Source organism: Crocuta crocuta, unplaced genomic scaffold (genome assembly GCF_008692635.1).
Source record: "Crocuta crocuta isolate KB4526 unplaced genomic scaffold, BGI_CrCroc_1.0 scaffold162, whole genome shotgun sequence".
Classification (NCBI taxonomy): Eukaryota; Metazoa; Chordata; class Mammalia; order Carnivora; family Hyaenidae; genus Crocuta; species Crocuta crocuta.
The window spans coordinates 4062819-4076913 of NW_027529433.1; the positions used below are offsets into that span (position 1 = coordinate 4062819).

Sequence of the window (14095 nt, forward strand, 5' to 3'; positions counted from 1 at the left end):
TTCTCTCTCCTAGAAATAAAAAAAATTAAAAAAAATAGAATTCCTGAACCTCTTAAAGGGGGATGAGAGGTTCTGATGTGGGAGCCGCCCTCCTCCCCTGCCCCTTTTAAGTTCATGACACTTCACAGGGCGGAAAAACTCACTGGATCAAATACATTTTTATATGCAACAAATACACGTACGCAAGGATTCTTATCAGTTATCTCATAGAAAGAATCTAAAGAATCTAGAGACAAGCCAGGTCCTTCGCTGATTCTTTAGACCCTTTGCCTTCGTGCAGGGAATCCCTGATGGTCAAGTAAAATCTTAAGAGAAGCCGTTTTTGGAGAGAGGATTTGGTTTAATGAAGAAGAGATGGCCACACACGGTAGGTATAGAGTAACTCCTTTGGATTCTCCTGTATTATCTATATAAGCCTCTCCTTTTGTAACACTCTCCCAACACTGAAGATAGGTGTCAGGATGGAATTGTTTTAGAGTCTGTTGTGTTTACAAGGGGACACTTCTTTTTCTCTTGATTCCTATCAGCCTGCCCCGTGAGGCATGGTGTGGATGTGTCATCCTGGACTAAACTAAAGCTCAGCACTTGTCTGTTTACTGCTTCTCTACACATTGCAGCGCCCCTACTTCCAGTAGTGTCTGAACAGACTAAAAACATGTTTTTGGCTGCTATCCAGAGTTCGGCTTCCGCTTCCTCAGTTCGCCATAAAAATGCTCTGTCCAATAAATTCTCGGGAATTGAAGAGAACAAATTCTCTGCTCCATATGATTGTAGATAATAGAAACAGGCTTCAGCTGACCACCTGGCTTGATGCCCATGGTCCGGGAACACCGAATCACACAGCATCCCTTGGCAGTGCTGTATAGCCATCAGAGTTAATTCTCTGCATGTGATGGATGAGCTTGCCACTTAAAGAAATATGCACATAGCATTTATCTCCACGGAGTCTTTTGAATTCCATAAAATACTACCGTTACTTATCCTGTACTACTGCCAATTAGTGTATATTATAAAGTTTTTGAATCTAGGGCTAATTTTCTGTTGAGTAAATTTCAAGTGTTAACGATGGACAGAGTCCTTCTATGATTTGGTGTGTGTGTGTGTGTGTGTGTGTGTGTTGAGAGCAATGTTTCTCGTTCCCTGCCTGGATATTCTTACATCCTTATTATTCAGAATCCCAGCTGGAAGGAGCTGGCATATTCAAATTAGGATAATTTAGGGAGGTTTATTTATAAAGGGACTATTTTCAAGAGTGTGACTTGGGGGAAGGGGAACACACGTAGACGTGTATAACCCCACGGAGCTGTTACTAGCCCCGGACCAGATGGGAGGGAGGAAAGAACCTAGAGACGGTGTCGTGTAGAGAGGGCTGCCTTCAGAATGGCCTGCACAGAATGGCCTGGTCTGGCAGTCCAGGGCCACTTATCTCTTCCCTCCCTGTAATTTCCTGTCAGGGCTCCCCCTTGGCTGAACCCACTCAGAAGCCAGAAGGTGCAGAGTCCTTTGATTTGGATCCCATAGGTCAGCTTCCCGGGGCAGAGAGCAGGATAGAAGGCAGAATGTGGGTTTGGAAAACAAGTGGAAGGTGCCTGGCACATATCCCAGCGGAGGTGACCAGTGATTTCTAGGAGACGCATAGAAATCTTAATAGAAAACTTAAACTTGCTTTTATTTTTAAATAGCGTTAGTGATGTGCGATCGACATACAATAAACTGTTCATATTTAAAGTGTAGAGTTTGATACGTTTTGATATATATCTACCTGTGAAGCCATCACCACAGTCAAGAGAGGGAATGTATCCAGCACCTTCAAGAGAAGTCCAATTANAAAATTTTTTTTTTTTAAAAAAAGAGAAGTCCAATTTAATTTCACCTTAAAGATATTTTATATGGTTCTTTTAAAAGGGTCTGGAAAGAAGGGCACCTGGGTTGCTCGTCTGACTTCGGCTCAGGTCATGATCTTGTGGTCTGTGGGTTTGAGCCCCGCGTCAGGCTCCGTGCTGACAGCTTGGAGTCTGGAGCCTACTTTGGATTCTGTGTCTCTCTCTCGCTCTCTGCCCCTACCCTGCTCATGCTCTGTCTCTCTCTCTCAAAAATAGATAAAAAAATGTTTTTTAAAAAGGGCATGAAAAGATTCCAGGAAATGAAGCAATGGCAGGTGCAACTCAAAAAGCTTTGGTTCTGGAAAGAGACACAAAAATGAAATTTAAAACAGTGTCAAAGCTTGTGAGAAAGCTATTCAAGAGTAGCTTATAATAAATTAGGAAGAAAAGATTGTGAATGTGAATTTTTTTGGCTTCTATGTTGTATCTGTTTATTGCCATGTATTTAACATAAGATAAAATAAGATAAAAATCTTTCTGGTCTGTGTGGTCAGTATTTGAATCTGAGAAAATCAGTGATTAATCAGTGAATATTCAGTAGTGCCAGTAAAACGGTGGGTGTATTTTATCGGGTGTTCAAATGACCGCAACATGCTCCCAGGGGCAGGTCCAGGCTCAGGTGCGTGTTCTCTGTAACACCACACCATCTCTCAAGGAAGTGAATTGAAATGTAGTGGAGAAGTCATGAATTGTTATTGTTAACAAAGCTTACAGTTATTACTGTGGCAATTGAATCCTTAATATGTCCTTGGTGATCGAGCTGAGATGGCATTTAATTCCCTAAGCTGTATGCCTTCTGCTTTCAATTATAAAAGCCAGTTGAGGGCACGTGGGTTAAGCGTCCAGCGTCTGCTCAAGTCATGATCTTGTGGTCTGGGACTTCAAGCCCCGCGTCAGGCTCTGTGCTGACAGCTCAGAGCCTGGAGCCTGCTTCAGATTCTGTGTCTCCCTCTCTCTCTGCCCCTTCCCTGCTCCTGCTCTGTTTCCATCTCTCAAAAGTAAGTAAATGTTAAAAAAAATTTTTTTTAATTATAAAAGCCAGTAAATCATTTGCAAACACATATATACCATTTATTAATAATCGCTTGCTACCCACCTGACAGCTGATGGAGGCCAGAGAGTAATGGCTTGGTTTGAGAACTGCCCCTCTTACCCTTCTGTGCCCCCAGAGCTCCGTTTATGCTAGGGAAATCAGGAGTTGCCCCGCCTTTCCTAGGGAAAGCTTGTGTCCAGTGCAGAGTTGCACGGGAGGACCCAGCCCCACTTCATACAAAGGAAAGTACCTCCCTGGCTAAGCTAGGAGCGGGAGGAGAGGTGTGAGGTTTGGTGGAAGGGAGAGGCTGGGCAGCGCAGAGCCCCCAGGGACTCCAGTCACGCCCCAGCAGCGGGAGCAGTGGTACCTGTCAGCACAGGAGCTAGGTAGGACAGGGGCCATGCTGGCTTCTATGCTGGCGTCCGGATTCATCTAGCAAGTTCAGGGCACTCAGAGTCTTTGGACTTTTTATTTCTTATGCCTACGTGATTCTTGCCTCAGCTTTTCCCAAGGCTCTGCCACTCTCTCCCTTGATTCAGATTACTGCTCAAATGTCTCCTCCTCAGATTTCTTTTGCCACCCTCCCTAAAGAATCACCTCGGTCACCATCTCCCTCTCCTACTTTATTTCTTTCATTGCAGTGACCACTAGTTAGACATTATAGGTCAGTTTCAACCTTTTTGGTCTTAGGACCTCTGAAAATACTTAAAAATTATTACAGAACCCAAAGAGCTTATATTTATGTGGCTTACACCTTTCAGAATTCACCATGTCAGAAATTAAAATAGAATTTTAAAACTATTTTTATTGACTATTAATAATTAATAATATTTAAGAATATTACTGCTGTTTTTCAGTATAATATAATTCCATTATATGTTAACATAAATAACTTATGAAAAATAACTATATTATCCCAAGCAGGAGAATTACATGAGAAGAGTGATAATTGTTTTGTGTTTTTGTACCTGTCTTCTATTAATAGAAGACAGCTAGCTTATTACAATCTGTTGCAATATATTGTTTTGGTAAAAGTTCAGGAAGATCTAGCCTCACACAGGAAGTTGAAAAAGGAAGGGTTACTTTAAGAGCCTTTTCATATAGTTGTGAATATTCTATTTTATTGTCACACCAAGACTCAACACGTGATCATTTCTCAACAGCTGATTATTGTGTGGTCCTTGCACCCTGGGCATACTTGTGTGACCTGCTCCCAACTTAATGGGTCAGATAGCTGCTTTTTTTTTCTTTCTTTAATTTTTTTAATGTTTTTTATTTTTGAGACAGAGGAACAGAGTGTGAGCAGGAAAGGGGCAGAGAGAGCAAGACAGAGACTCTGAAGCAGGCTTCAGGCTCTGAGCTGTCAGTACAGAGCCTGATGTCAGACTCGACCTCACAAACTGTAAGATCATGACCTGAGCTGAAGTCAGATTCTTAACCGACTGAACCACCCAGGCATCCCAAGCTGCTTTTTTTTGTCTTAAAAAAAGGTGGTCCCTGACTTTTGAAATTACGGCTTCCATAAAGTAGAATAAGACTTGCAAATCATTACTTTCATTATATTTTGAATAATCCTTTAAAAAAACCCACCTAATCTCAAAAGATCAGAGACGCTCCTTCTAAACCAAACACCAGTTTCTCATGTGCACAAAAATTGGAACACTTTTTCCTTGATAGATTCACACATCATATTATGGCTACTGTTTTTGAGGTAGGACGCAAAATCTTAGGTATTAGCTTCTAACATAATTCCTTGATAAATATTTGCTGAAGTATCTAATGTTTGTTAGAGAGCTTTTACTCATTTTTTCCAATCCTGTTTATGTTCACTACCTTATTTGAATAAGTGAATAAAGAACCATTCAGAAATATCCTTGAGCTGGTACAGGAATTAAGTTAAACTTTCGGGTCTACAGATATGTCCAGTACATTCGGCAACCACTTTATCTGCCTGTTCAGAATGTTTCGACATCATCAGTATATAATTTCGTGTTTATCTCTTTAAGATCCACACAGGTTTACAACACCAAATAATCTGGCCCTGTCAGCCCAGCTGCGTCCCTCTGGATGAAAAACTCCTGCCCCAGCTCCTAAAAGAAGCAGGCTACACTACTCATATGGTCGGAAAATGGCACCTGGGAATGTACCGGAAAGAATGCCTTCCAACCCGCCGCGGATTTGATACTTACTTTGGTAATGGGAATGCACATGTTTCTTTTACAACCTAGACTAGCTGCAGCCATCTCATAAAACACACCTGACTGTAATCACATAACTGGAAACTTGAACACAGAATGAATCATTCAGCATTGCCGTGGGGCAACTTTCTTATGCCACCTCCAGAATCCTGGCTCTCTGCTCAGCCCGTGGTGGGCAGCAGTGCACAGGGAGGCACTTACCTTGCCAGAGTATTAAATGCCACTTTGGGGAAGTGTTTTCTACTTTCACATCTGAGACCACTGTACTCTAGAGACCTTTTTACCAAAAGGGAATACACGTCCTTTTTAAAAAAATTCCAGGGGCACTTGGGTGGCTCAGTTAAGCATCTGACTTCAGCTCACATCATGATCTCATGGTGTGTGAGTTCGAGCCCCGCATCAGGCTCTGTGCTGACCGCGCAGAGCCTGGAGCCTGCTTCAGATTCTGTGTCTCCCTCACTCTCTGCCCTTCCCCCCACTCATGCTCTGTCTCCTCTCTGTCCCTCCCCTGCTCACACTCTGTCTCTCTCTCTCTCAAAACTGAATAAACATTAAAAATTATTACAAATTAAAAAATAAAAAAATTCCAGGCAAACCCTAATATAAGAATATTTTCTTCACAAAGTCTCACACACTATATTTTTCTCTCCGTGGGCTGTCCCAAAGACTTTTTTTCCAGAGATTGTGGAGAAGACTCCATTGGTATCCTTCCCCCCTTCTGTGAGGTCTGTTTTTGAAATCACTAGATTGGGGAAGACCATTTAAAAAAGTAAATAACAAATGGTAATAGGAAGGATAATAACAAATCAGAGGTATTTTATACTGGATAGCTGTATAAAAATGTGAAACCTAAAGTTAGTTTTAAAACTTACCCTTTTTTTTTTTTAACCTCTTATAAACTTAATTAACAGGCTTAATTTTCAGTCTATNTAGGAAGGATAATAACAAATCAGAGGTATTTTATACTGGATAGCTGTATAAAAATGTGAAACCTAAAGTTAGTTTTAAAACTTACCCTTTTTTTTTTTTAACCTCTTATAAACTTAATAAATAGGCTTAATTTACAGCCTATTTATCTTACCAGTGGCTATTTATCTTTCTGATAAGTTCTTTTCACCTCATGCTGTCTGGCTGTTTAGCTACCTACTTCTCTCATTTGTCTCTTCGTTTATTTACAACCTATCACATCCAAAAAGGAACATACCCTGAACATAAAAAGTTTAAAAATAAATAGAATGGCAGTGCTTGGGTGCCTCAGTAGGTTGAGCCTTCGACCCTTGGTTTCGGCTTAGGTCATGATATCACCGTTGTGGGATCGAGCCCAGTGCTGGGCTCCATGCAGATCGTGGTGGAGCCTGCTTGGGATTCTCCCTCTCGACTTTGGCCTCTCTCCCCTCCTCATGTTCTCTCTCTCTCTCAAATACGTTTAAAAATAAAATAAATAACATAAATAAAGTAAAATAAAACAAAACAAAATAAAATAAAAATGAGGGTGAGTAGAAAAAGGTGGAATCGCAGCATGGCAACAACTCACAAAAAAACTTACTGGCTGTAGGTGGACTTCACAGTGAACTCTGCAACTTGAGATTTCTTATGTCCAAAAAAAAAAAAAAAAAAAAAAAANATTATTTATAAGATAAATGGAAGCCAGATGTTCAGGAAGAGTAAAGCATTTTCTGGCTCTTAGACTTGAGAAATTTCTCCTTTGGGAAAAAGTAAGGTGGACAACATCCTCAAAAGCAGCATTTTTGTAATAGAGTGGTGGTTTTCTTGTACATGTTTCTGTAAACATGTCTTTTTATTCAAGGTAGGGCCAGAGTGCCAAAGTGCACTTCAGTGATTATATGGAGCCCAAACAATGCAGTCGAAGCACATGGCTCCGTTGTGCCGGGTTGGATCTGGGGTTAAAGTTGAGATGCAGGACATCAGGCATGAGACCGTATGTTCCCTGCTCCCATCCAGGTTCTCTGGACGTTGCTAAATACTCATGGCATTCTTTCCTGATGAACCTGGATAGATCCTCAGCATCCTCAAATAACAGTTACAGTCAGACTTGGGTGTAAGACCTCTGTCATTTTGGAAATTCTAGAGGAAAAAACAGCCTGTATATCCTTGGACAATTTTTATTCAGGCCTTTGGTGAAAGCTGGGTTAATACCTATACACTGGCAACAGGAAGGATTATAGGTACTTTGATTGTTTTTTTTTTTTTTTTTTACTAAAAGCCAAGTCATATATTTAAAAATTCAATTCAAGCCCCACATTCATATAGACTTGTAGATAGGCAGGTTTAATGACCACGCAGATGTTATCACTGTTATGACTTAGATGTTTTGTTAAAAAGCAGTCAGATAATTGTGGGGCTGGTTGCACAACTCTGGATACCTTAAAACCCATTGAATTGTAAACTTCATATGGGTCACTTTGATGGTATGTGAATCATGTCTCAATAAAACTGTTTAGGGAGCCTGGGTGGCTCAGTCGGTTAAGCATCCGACTTCAGCTCAGGTCAAGATCTCATGGTTTGTGGGTTTGGGCCTCGCATCAGGCTCTGTGCTGACAGCCAGCTCAGAGCCTGGAGGCTGCTTCAGATTCTGTGTTTCCCTCTTCCTCTGACCCTCCCCTGCTCATGCTCTCTCTTTCTCTCTTTCTCTCTCTCTCTCTCTCTCTGTCTCTCTCAGAAGTAAATAAAACATTAAAAAGAAAAAGAAACACTGAAAAAACTTCATTTAAAAAAACCTGTTTAATAAAAAAGCCAGAGAGTTAGTTGTTCGAAATGTATTTTCTGGGGCACCTGAGTGGCTAAGTTGGTTAAGTGTCTGACTCTTGATTTTTGGCTAAGGTCACGATTTCATAGTTTGTGGGTTCAAGCCCCATGTTGAGTTCTGTGCTGACAGCGTGGAGCCTGCATGGGATTCGCTGTCTCCTTCTCTCTCTACCTCTCTCCTGCTCACATTCTCTTTTCTCTCTCAAAAATAAGAATATATAAAAAAGTATTTTCTGATTTTTTGCAAAAAAGCATAGAATACCATCTTCTTTAGGCTCAGCTTATGAGTTCATATTTGTGAATCACTGTTGTGAGAAAAGCTGTATATGATTGTCACATGATTGTTTGGTATCAGTCTGGCCAAGTATGTAAATAAATAGTTCTGTTCCTAGAATCCTCCTATTTGTAATATCTTTTTAATATTTACAGTTCATACATCTTGTAATCAAATATATGCTATGCTATATTCTCCCAAGTAATAGAACAGTTAACGTTTACCGAGAAATAACCTGAAGTGATCTCCTCAAGCTCATACCCAGGGGTTATTAAAAATCCCAAATAGAATCCCAGTTTCCTGACTTCTTTACTAATCCATAGAAAGGATAAAATCACATTTGTGGATACAGTTCTATCTCTACTATCTATTAATTAACAAACACACTGGATTTCCCTTTCTGTTACATACATCAGGGGACAGATTACTGTTTAAAAGGTATTCTTAAGACTGAAGGTATTATTCAAAGGTATTATTCAGGACTTTGAATTTATTGCAACATGGAAAAGGAGGAAGTTAATTCACAATAAATTCAGTTTTTAATGTAAACTGTGTAAGGCTTTTGATTGTGATTATAGAGAATGTTCAGGATTGGGGGAAAAGCTACACCAGTTTTATCAACCTCATTTTAAGGTTAATAAGCATAATTTGTTAGGAGGTGGTTCAGAGCTTATTTCTTTTTAGTGGCTTTATTGAAGTATACTTCATACACTATGTAATTCACTCAACTAAAGTGTACAATTTATTGATTTTTAATAAATTCACAGGGTTGTGCCACTGTCATCACCATCCCATTGCAGAATATTTTCATCATGCCCCAAAAAACCCTATCCCTGTTAGCAGTCACTCCCCATTTTCCCTGACCAGCCCTAGGCAACTGCTAACATAACTCTTTGTGTCTATAGATTTACCTTTTCTGGACATTTCATATAAATGGAATCATACAAGATGCATGATTTTAATATTTTAGGAAAATATAGAACATCTGCACAAACAGCTATTCATTGAGAAAGCCTATTTCATGTTTGAATCCAAATTGTAAGATAGACAGTTGATACCATTTAAGTTTGGGGCAAAACTGAGATCTCCATAGGTAGGAAAATCTACTTTCAGTGCCCCACATTAGCTTGATCTTTTGGCTCTGTTAAATTAGATCTAGAGCTCCCGTTTGGAAAGGTTTGTATCTTTCACCAGTGGGTGTCAGCATCTGACCGAAGATGATTCCTCCTAGAGCCGCTTCTATAAATAACCTTGAAGCCAGTCTCCCAAGGTCAATATCAACATTATTTGAATCCTGTGTTCATTTATGTGGTTACTTCATAGTATAAACTTGTAAGAAATCACATTAACTGTATGCCATTTTTGCCATTAGATAGCTTTAAAAGATTTAAGATTTTGTCACCTTTGCTGAATTTGAGAGTTATAATACACAGCCTTATGTTCTGAAGAGTTGCCTGAAGAATGGATTTGAATTTTTGTAATAACATTTTAATGCCTCCTGCTAGCAAATATAGAGATGTTAAGAAGTGGTGCTCTGATTAGCCTTGTCATTTGATTAGCCTTGTCATGGGTAATCAATTGCACTAGGCAATTAAATGCTGAAACATTAGTTTGTTTAACAAGTTTTATGCTATGCTGACTACTTTCATCTCCCATTCTTGCTGTAGGATATCTCTTAGGTAGTGAAGATTACTATTCCCATGAGCGCTGCACATTAATTGAGGCTCTGAATGTCACACGATGTGCTCTTGATTTTCGAGATGGTGAAGAAGTTGCAACAGGGTATAAAAATATGTATTCAACAAACATATTTACCAAAAGAGCTACAGACCTCATAACTAGCCATCCACCTGAGAAGGTAAGTCTTGCTTCTATGTGGATATCAAAATTGTGTTTAAGACAGCATCTCTTTAGGTGAATATAGGATAAGGCTGCTTATTTAGGAAAAAAAATCCATTCTAGAGGAGTTCCCAAATTTTGGAGTATATTGGAATCCACCTGGGAAAGCTTGATAAAAATAGAAATTCCTAGAACCCATCTCTAAGAGATTCATTCTTTAGGTCTGTGGAAAATCTATGTATCGGCATTTTAAAGAAACTCATCAAGGATAATTCTGATGCCAAGTGGTCTGCAGATTACAGTTTGAAGAATACTGTGTCTGCAGTGTTTTAGTAGAAATACAGTTTTATTCTTTTGGTGTTGCGCATGTGCTATAAACAGTTAGTACATTGACTTTTTTTAAACAATAGCCTTGTGTACAAGACGAGGCTAAATTATGGCAAATTTCCTGTTATGAGATCAACAAACTTTAGGTTCAGGGCAAGTCCTTTTAACTTTGTATTTTGGATATTCTAGCTATTTTGCATCCCCATGTTAATTTTAGAATGAGCTGCTCTATTTCTACCAAAAAGTTCCTGCGAGGATTTGGATTTTATTGAATCTGTAGACCAACTTCACGAGAATGAATGCCTTAACAACATTAAGTCTTTCATTCCCTAAACATGGTATACTGATGAGCCTGTTTTTTACATTTACTACACTGAAGCCACTGTGTATGTCACGTACTAGAATCTTTTATCTAAAGGTAAAAACAGAAGAGAGTCAGAATTGCCTTAAAAACAAACTTTTTTGTTAACCTAGAGTTAACTTCATAAGCTAAATTCTCCGAATATACCTTTAAAATTAGGTCACATATTTGTGTTGTCAGATTAAATGTGGCTTCATTAAGAACTAACTATATTAACACTGATGAAATTAGTCCTTCAATAAGACCCTGAAATAGCAAATTCCAGAATGTGCAGTGTTATCTGGTGTTTCCAATTTTCTGCAGTTTGCCTCTTGGGCAATTACTGAATGTCTTCAGGGAGATCACAATTTGGATTTCGGTTTGTATGCCTGTTCGGATGTGGTACCTGAACACTGATTCCCTTTTTGGCATCGTTTCTTCCTGGCTATACCTCTGCCTATTCTGACTCAGCATTGGGGGTTCTCCCTGGTATCTCTCTTCAGTTTTGCCCTACTTGGGCTTTTTATCACTCTTACATGCTGACCACCTTGGAGTGGCCGTGCTAGCTGTGGAACATGGAAGATCAGAACATTTGCTCAAATATATGGACACATGCGGGTTTTAAATCTAGATCTGAACCAATGTTCAGAGAGGTGGAAAGATAACTGCTAGGTAATTGGCTTAGGTTCTCAGTTTTCCTCTGTATGCTTGGTGCTTTATAGATGGCACTAAAAACCCAAAGAATAAGATAAAGTCTTAAGGGAATTATTGTTCTTATCCTGTCTTTTGAGGTAGGCACTGTTTTATAGATACAAGCAAACAAGTTGACTGGTTCAAGGTCACAGAGCTACTGAGAGTCAGAATCAGCATTGAAACCCACACTGACTCCAGAGCTCATGCATTCAACAAGCTTCCCTACTTCACAGCTAATATCCAAGACCAGAGAATATTAACCAGTGTATGATTCAGCTTGAGCATTCCAGTCTTGACAGTGTATTGGGCTCATCTGGAAAGCTTGTAATAAACACTGATAACGAATATTGCAATTTATTGGGTGTGATGGGGGGTATCATCGGTCTTTAATTAACCCCTCTGCTCCCACCTCCCACCAGTGATTCCAATGTGCCGTCACAATAATTGATTCCCTTCAAACACAGAGGGGCAAGCTCAAGCCAGCTGCCTTTTACAGGCTTACAATGTAACACTACCTTAATCATGCAACCACTATAATATGCCTACAGCAAAAATTAGTTCCCATTAGGCAACAGTAGAGTATTCTCTCACAGTGTCTCTAACATTAAGCAGATAAGAGGAAGCAGCTGGATAAAATAGTTCTTCGTGGGCGGGCTGCCTTATCTGGTGTGGTGTGGAAAGCTTGCAAGCCATCCAAACTTGTGTTATTAATATAGTGCTGCTCAGAGGTAGCATTATGGAAATGACCAGATGAGAACATGGTCATTTTCCTACAGTGTCTGAAATATTCTGAAGCAGTGTCCAGCATTCCCAACATCCTCCAGGTCAAGTTTCAAGCATAGACATAAATGAATGAAAGCATCAATACTGAGTGACAGCCCCAGAATGTTTAAGACAGCAAGTATGGATGATTACATTTTCAATTGTCAGTAAAATGACACATCACATAGTTGCAGGAGCTGCACTTTTCCTTATTTTATCCCAATGTTGAATCTGATTCTGCGCCAATTTCTTAGGTGTTCTACGGAGACTGCAACACAGGCAACTTGTCCTGAGGTGGAAATCATTAAAGAAATGCACATGCAGTATCCACAAGCCATCTTAAAAATGTGCCTATTTTAAAGAGCACTTGAGGGGAAAAGGGCATATGGAGCTGTTTTGCCACAGAAACACAGTTGGTGCTGGGTTCGAGGAGAGCCTGCTAATAACCACTGTGCATGTGTTGGGAAGGAATGTCTTTTTTTCTATAGGGTAATTCCCTTTGTACTAACACTATGGTGTAAAAGTAACATGTCCATAAACTATCTTTCAGTTAAAACTAGCCCTCCTCAATAGCCTTACACTTTGCAGAATAAAAAAAAAGTTTTCTCATAAACCTAACCTACTCGAAGCTTCTTCAAGCAAATGTGCATTTCTAGTGGTAGACACTTTTCCATGACACGAGTTGGAAAGAGTTGGCTTAATTTGAAAGTCAACAGTAGAATAACAATTTAAAAATGCATCATATATTTTTTAATTTATACTTTAAATTAGGGAAATCTACTAAAGAAATGAAAGTAAGGCTTTCTTCTTCACTGAAACCAGGTTTCTTAGCATGGTGAGGATATTTGGAGTATCTGTCTTAGGAACTGTATGGCATAATAAGAAAGGGAAAAGAACCCTTAGTATCTTATCAATATGGTAATAACTTTAGGTAATAATGTCATCCTTTTATGTGATACTTAACCATTTGCTCATGATTCACATCTAGGATTACGTTTTATATTCCTAAGAAGCCTGAAAGGGTTATAGTTAGGGTTGATGTAAAGGTGGCAGCTGTAACTGGCTTGTTCTGAGCAGAGGTCTGGACCCAAGAAAGAGCAAAGGAGAGATCAGGGTCAGTCCATTATTAACCTGAAGATCCCTGGAGATCAAAAATCAGCTCCAGGACTACAGTGCTTTGAATCACCATACCTGTACGGTCAGAATAGACCCGCAGGTCTCCAAAGGCCCAGGCATGATGAGAACTCAAGGCAGTAGACAGCACAGTAAGACTGAGGCCATCCTCAGGATGGCAGCTGCTGGCTTTAGGCTAACAGTGAGCCCAGCCTGCATCGGCAGGTGTGGGGAAACTGGCTATGTCTGTTCCCTGACGGGGGTCTTGGAACAAGTGGCTGCAGGCAGGGTCCTGATTGTGTTTGGAGAACCCTAGAGTCCTAGTTAACTTTTTTTCTTCCCCGTTAGGCTACTGTGCAGTACACAGAACAGTACTCTATGAAAAATTTTTTTCATTTAAAAATAGTATTGAAATGTTACGCACCTAGCCTTTTGGGGTAATGAGTTGTTTCATGGATAAAGTTCACCTTGTGAGTGCTGAAACTTTTTTTGAATGTTTACAATATGGGCTGGGAATACTCTCAGTTGTGTTGCATTGGGCCTCACCTTATTAAAGGAGTGTCCCTGTACACCATCCTGCCTCCTCCTGGGGAGCCAGAGGCATGTTGGTGTCTGTGTCTGTCTGCCCATACACCGTGCGGCCCTGGATGACTGCTGGTGAAATGGGAAGAAAAGAGAACTGACTTCGTTCGAGGAACACTTTTATCTTCACTTGTAAGTGATGAGGATGTGGTTGGCAGGTTGTGCGAGGTCTTTGCGTCGCCTGTGACGGTCACAGGCCTCAGGCCTCAGAGGATGTTTTCACTCCCTCTTCTTAGCTATGCTCCCTCTGTTTGAACTAACAGAAGCCTGACCACTGGAAAAACG

The 14095-nt window shown here is 40.0% G+C and overlaps 1 protein-coding gene across 1 annotated transcript in view; it reads left to right on the top strand.

Annotated features, from left to right (window-relative positions):
* The first annotated feature begins 2463 nt into the window (after positions 1-2463).
* ARSB (arylsulfatase B) overlaps positions 2464-14095 on the top strand; it is a 151271-nt gene continuing 139639 nt past the window's right edge. Inside the window, exons 1-3 of the mRNA XM_077759839.1 lie at positions 2464-2502; positions 4923-5109; positions 9822-10012. Coding sequence (XP_077615965.1) covers positions 2464-2502; positions 4923-5109; positions 9822-10012 — 417 coding nt within the window. The remainder of the gene's footprint in view (positions 2503-4922; positions 5110-9821; positions 10013-14095) is intronic.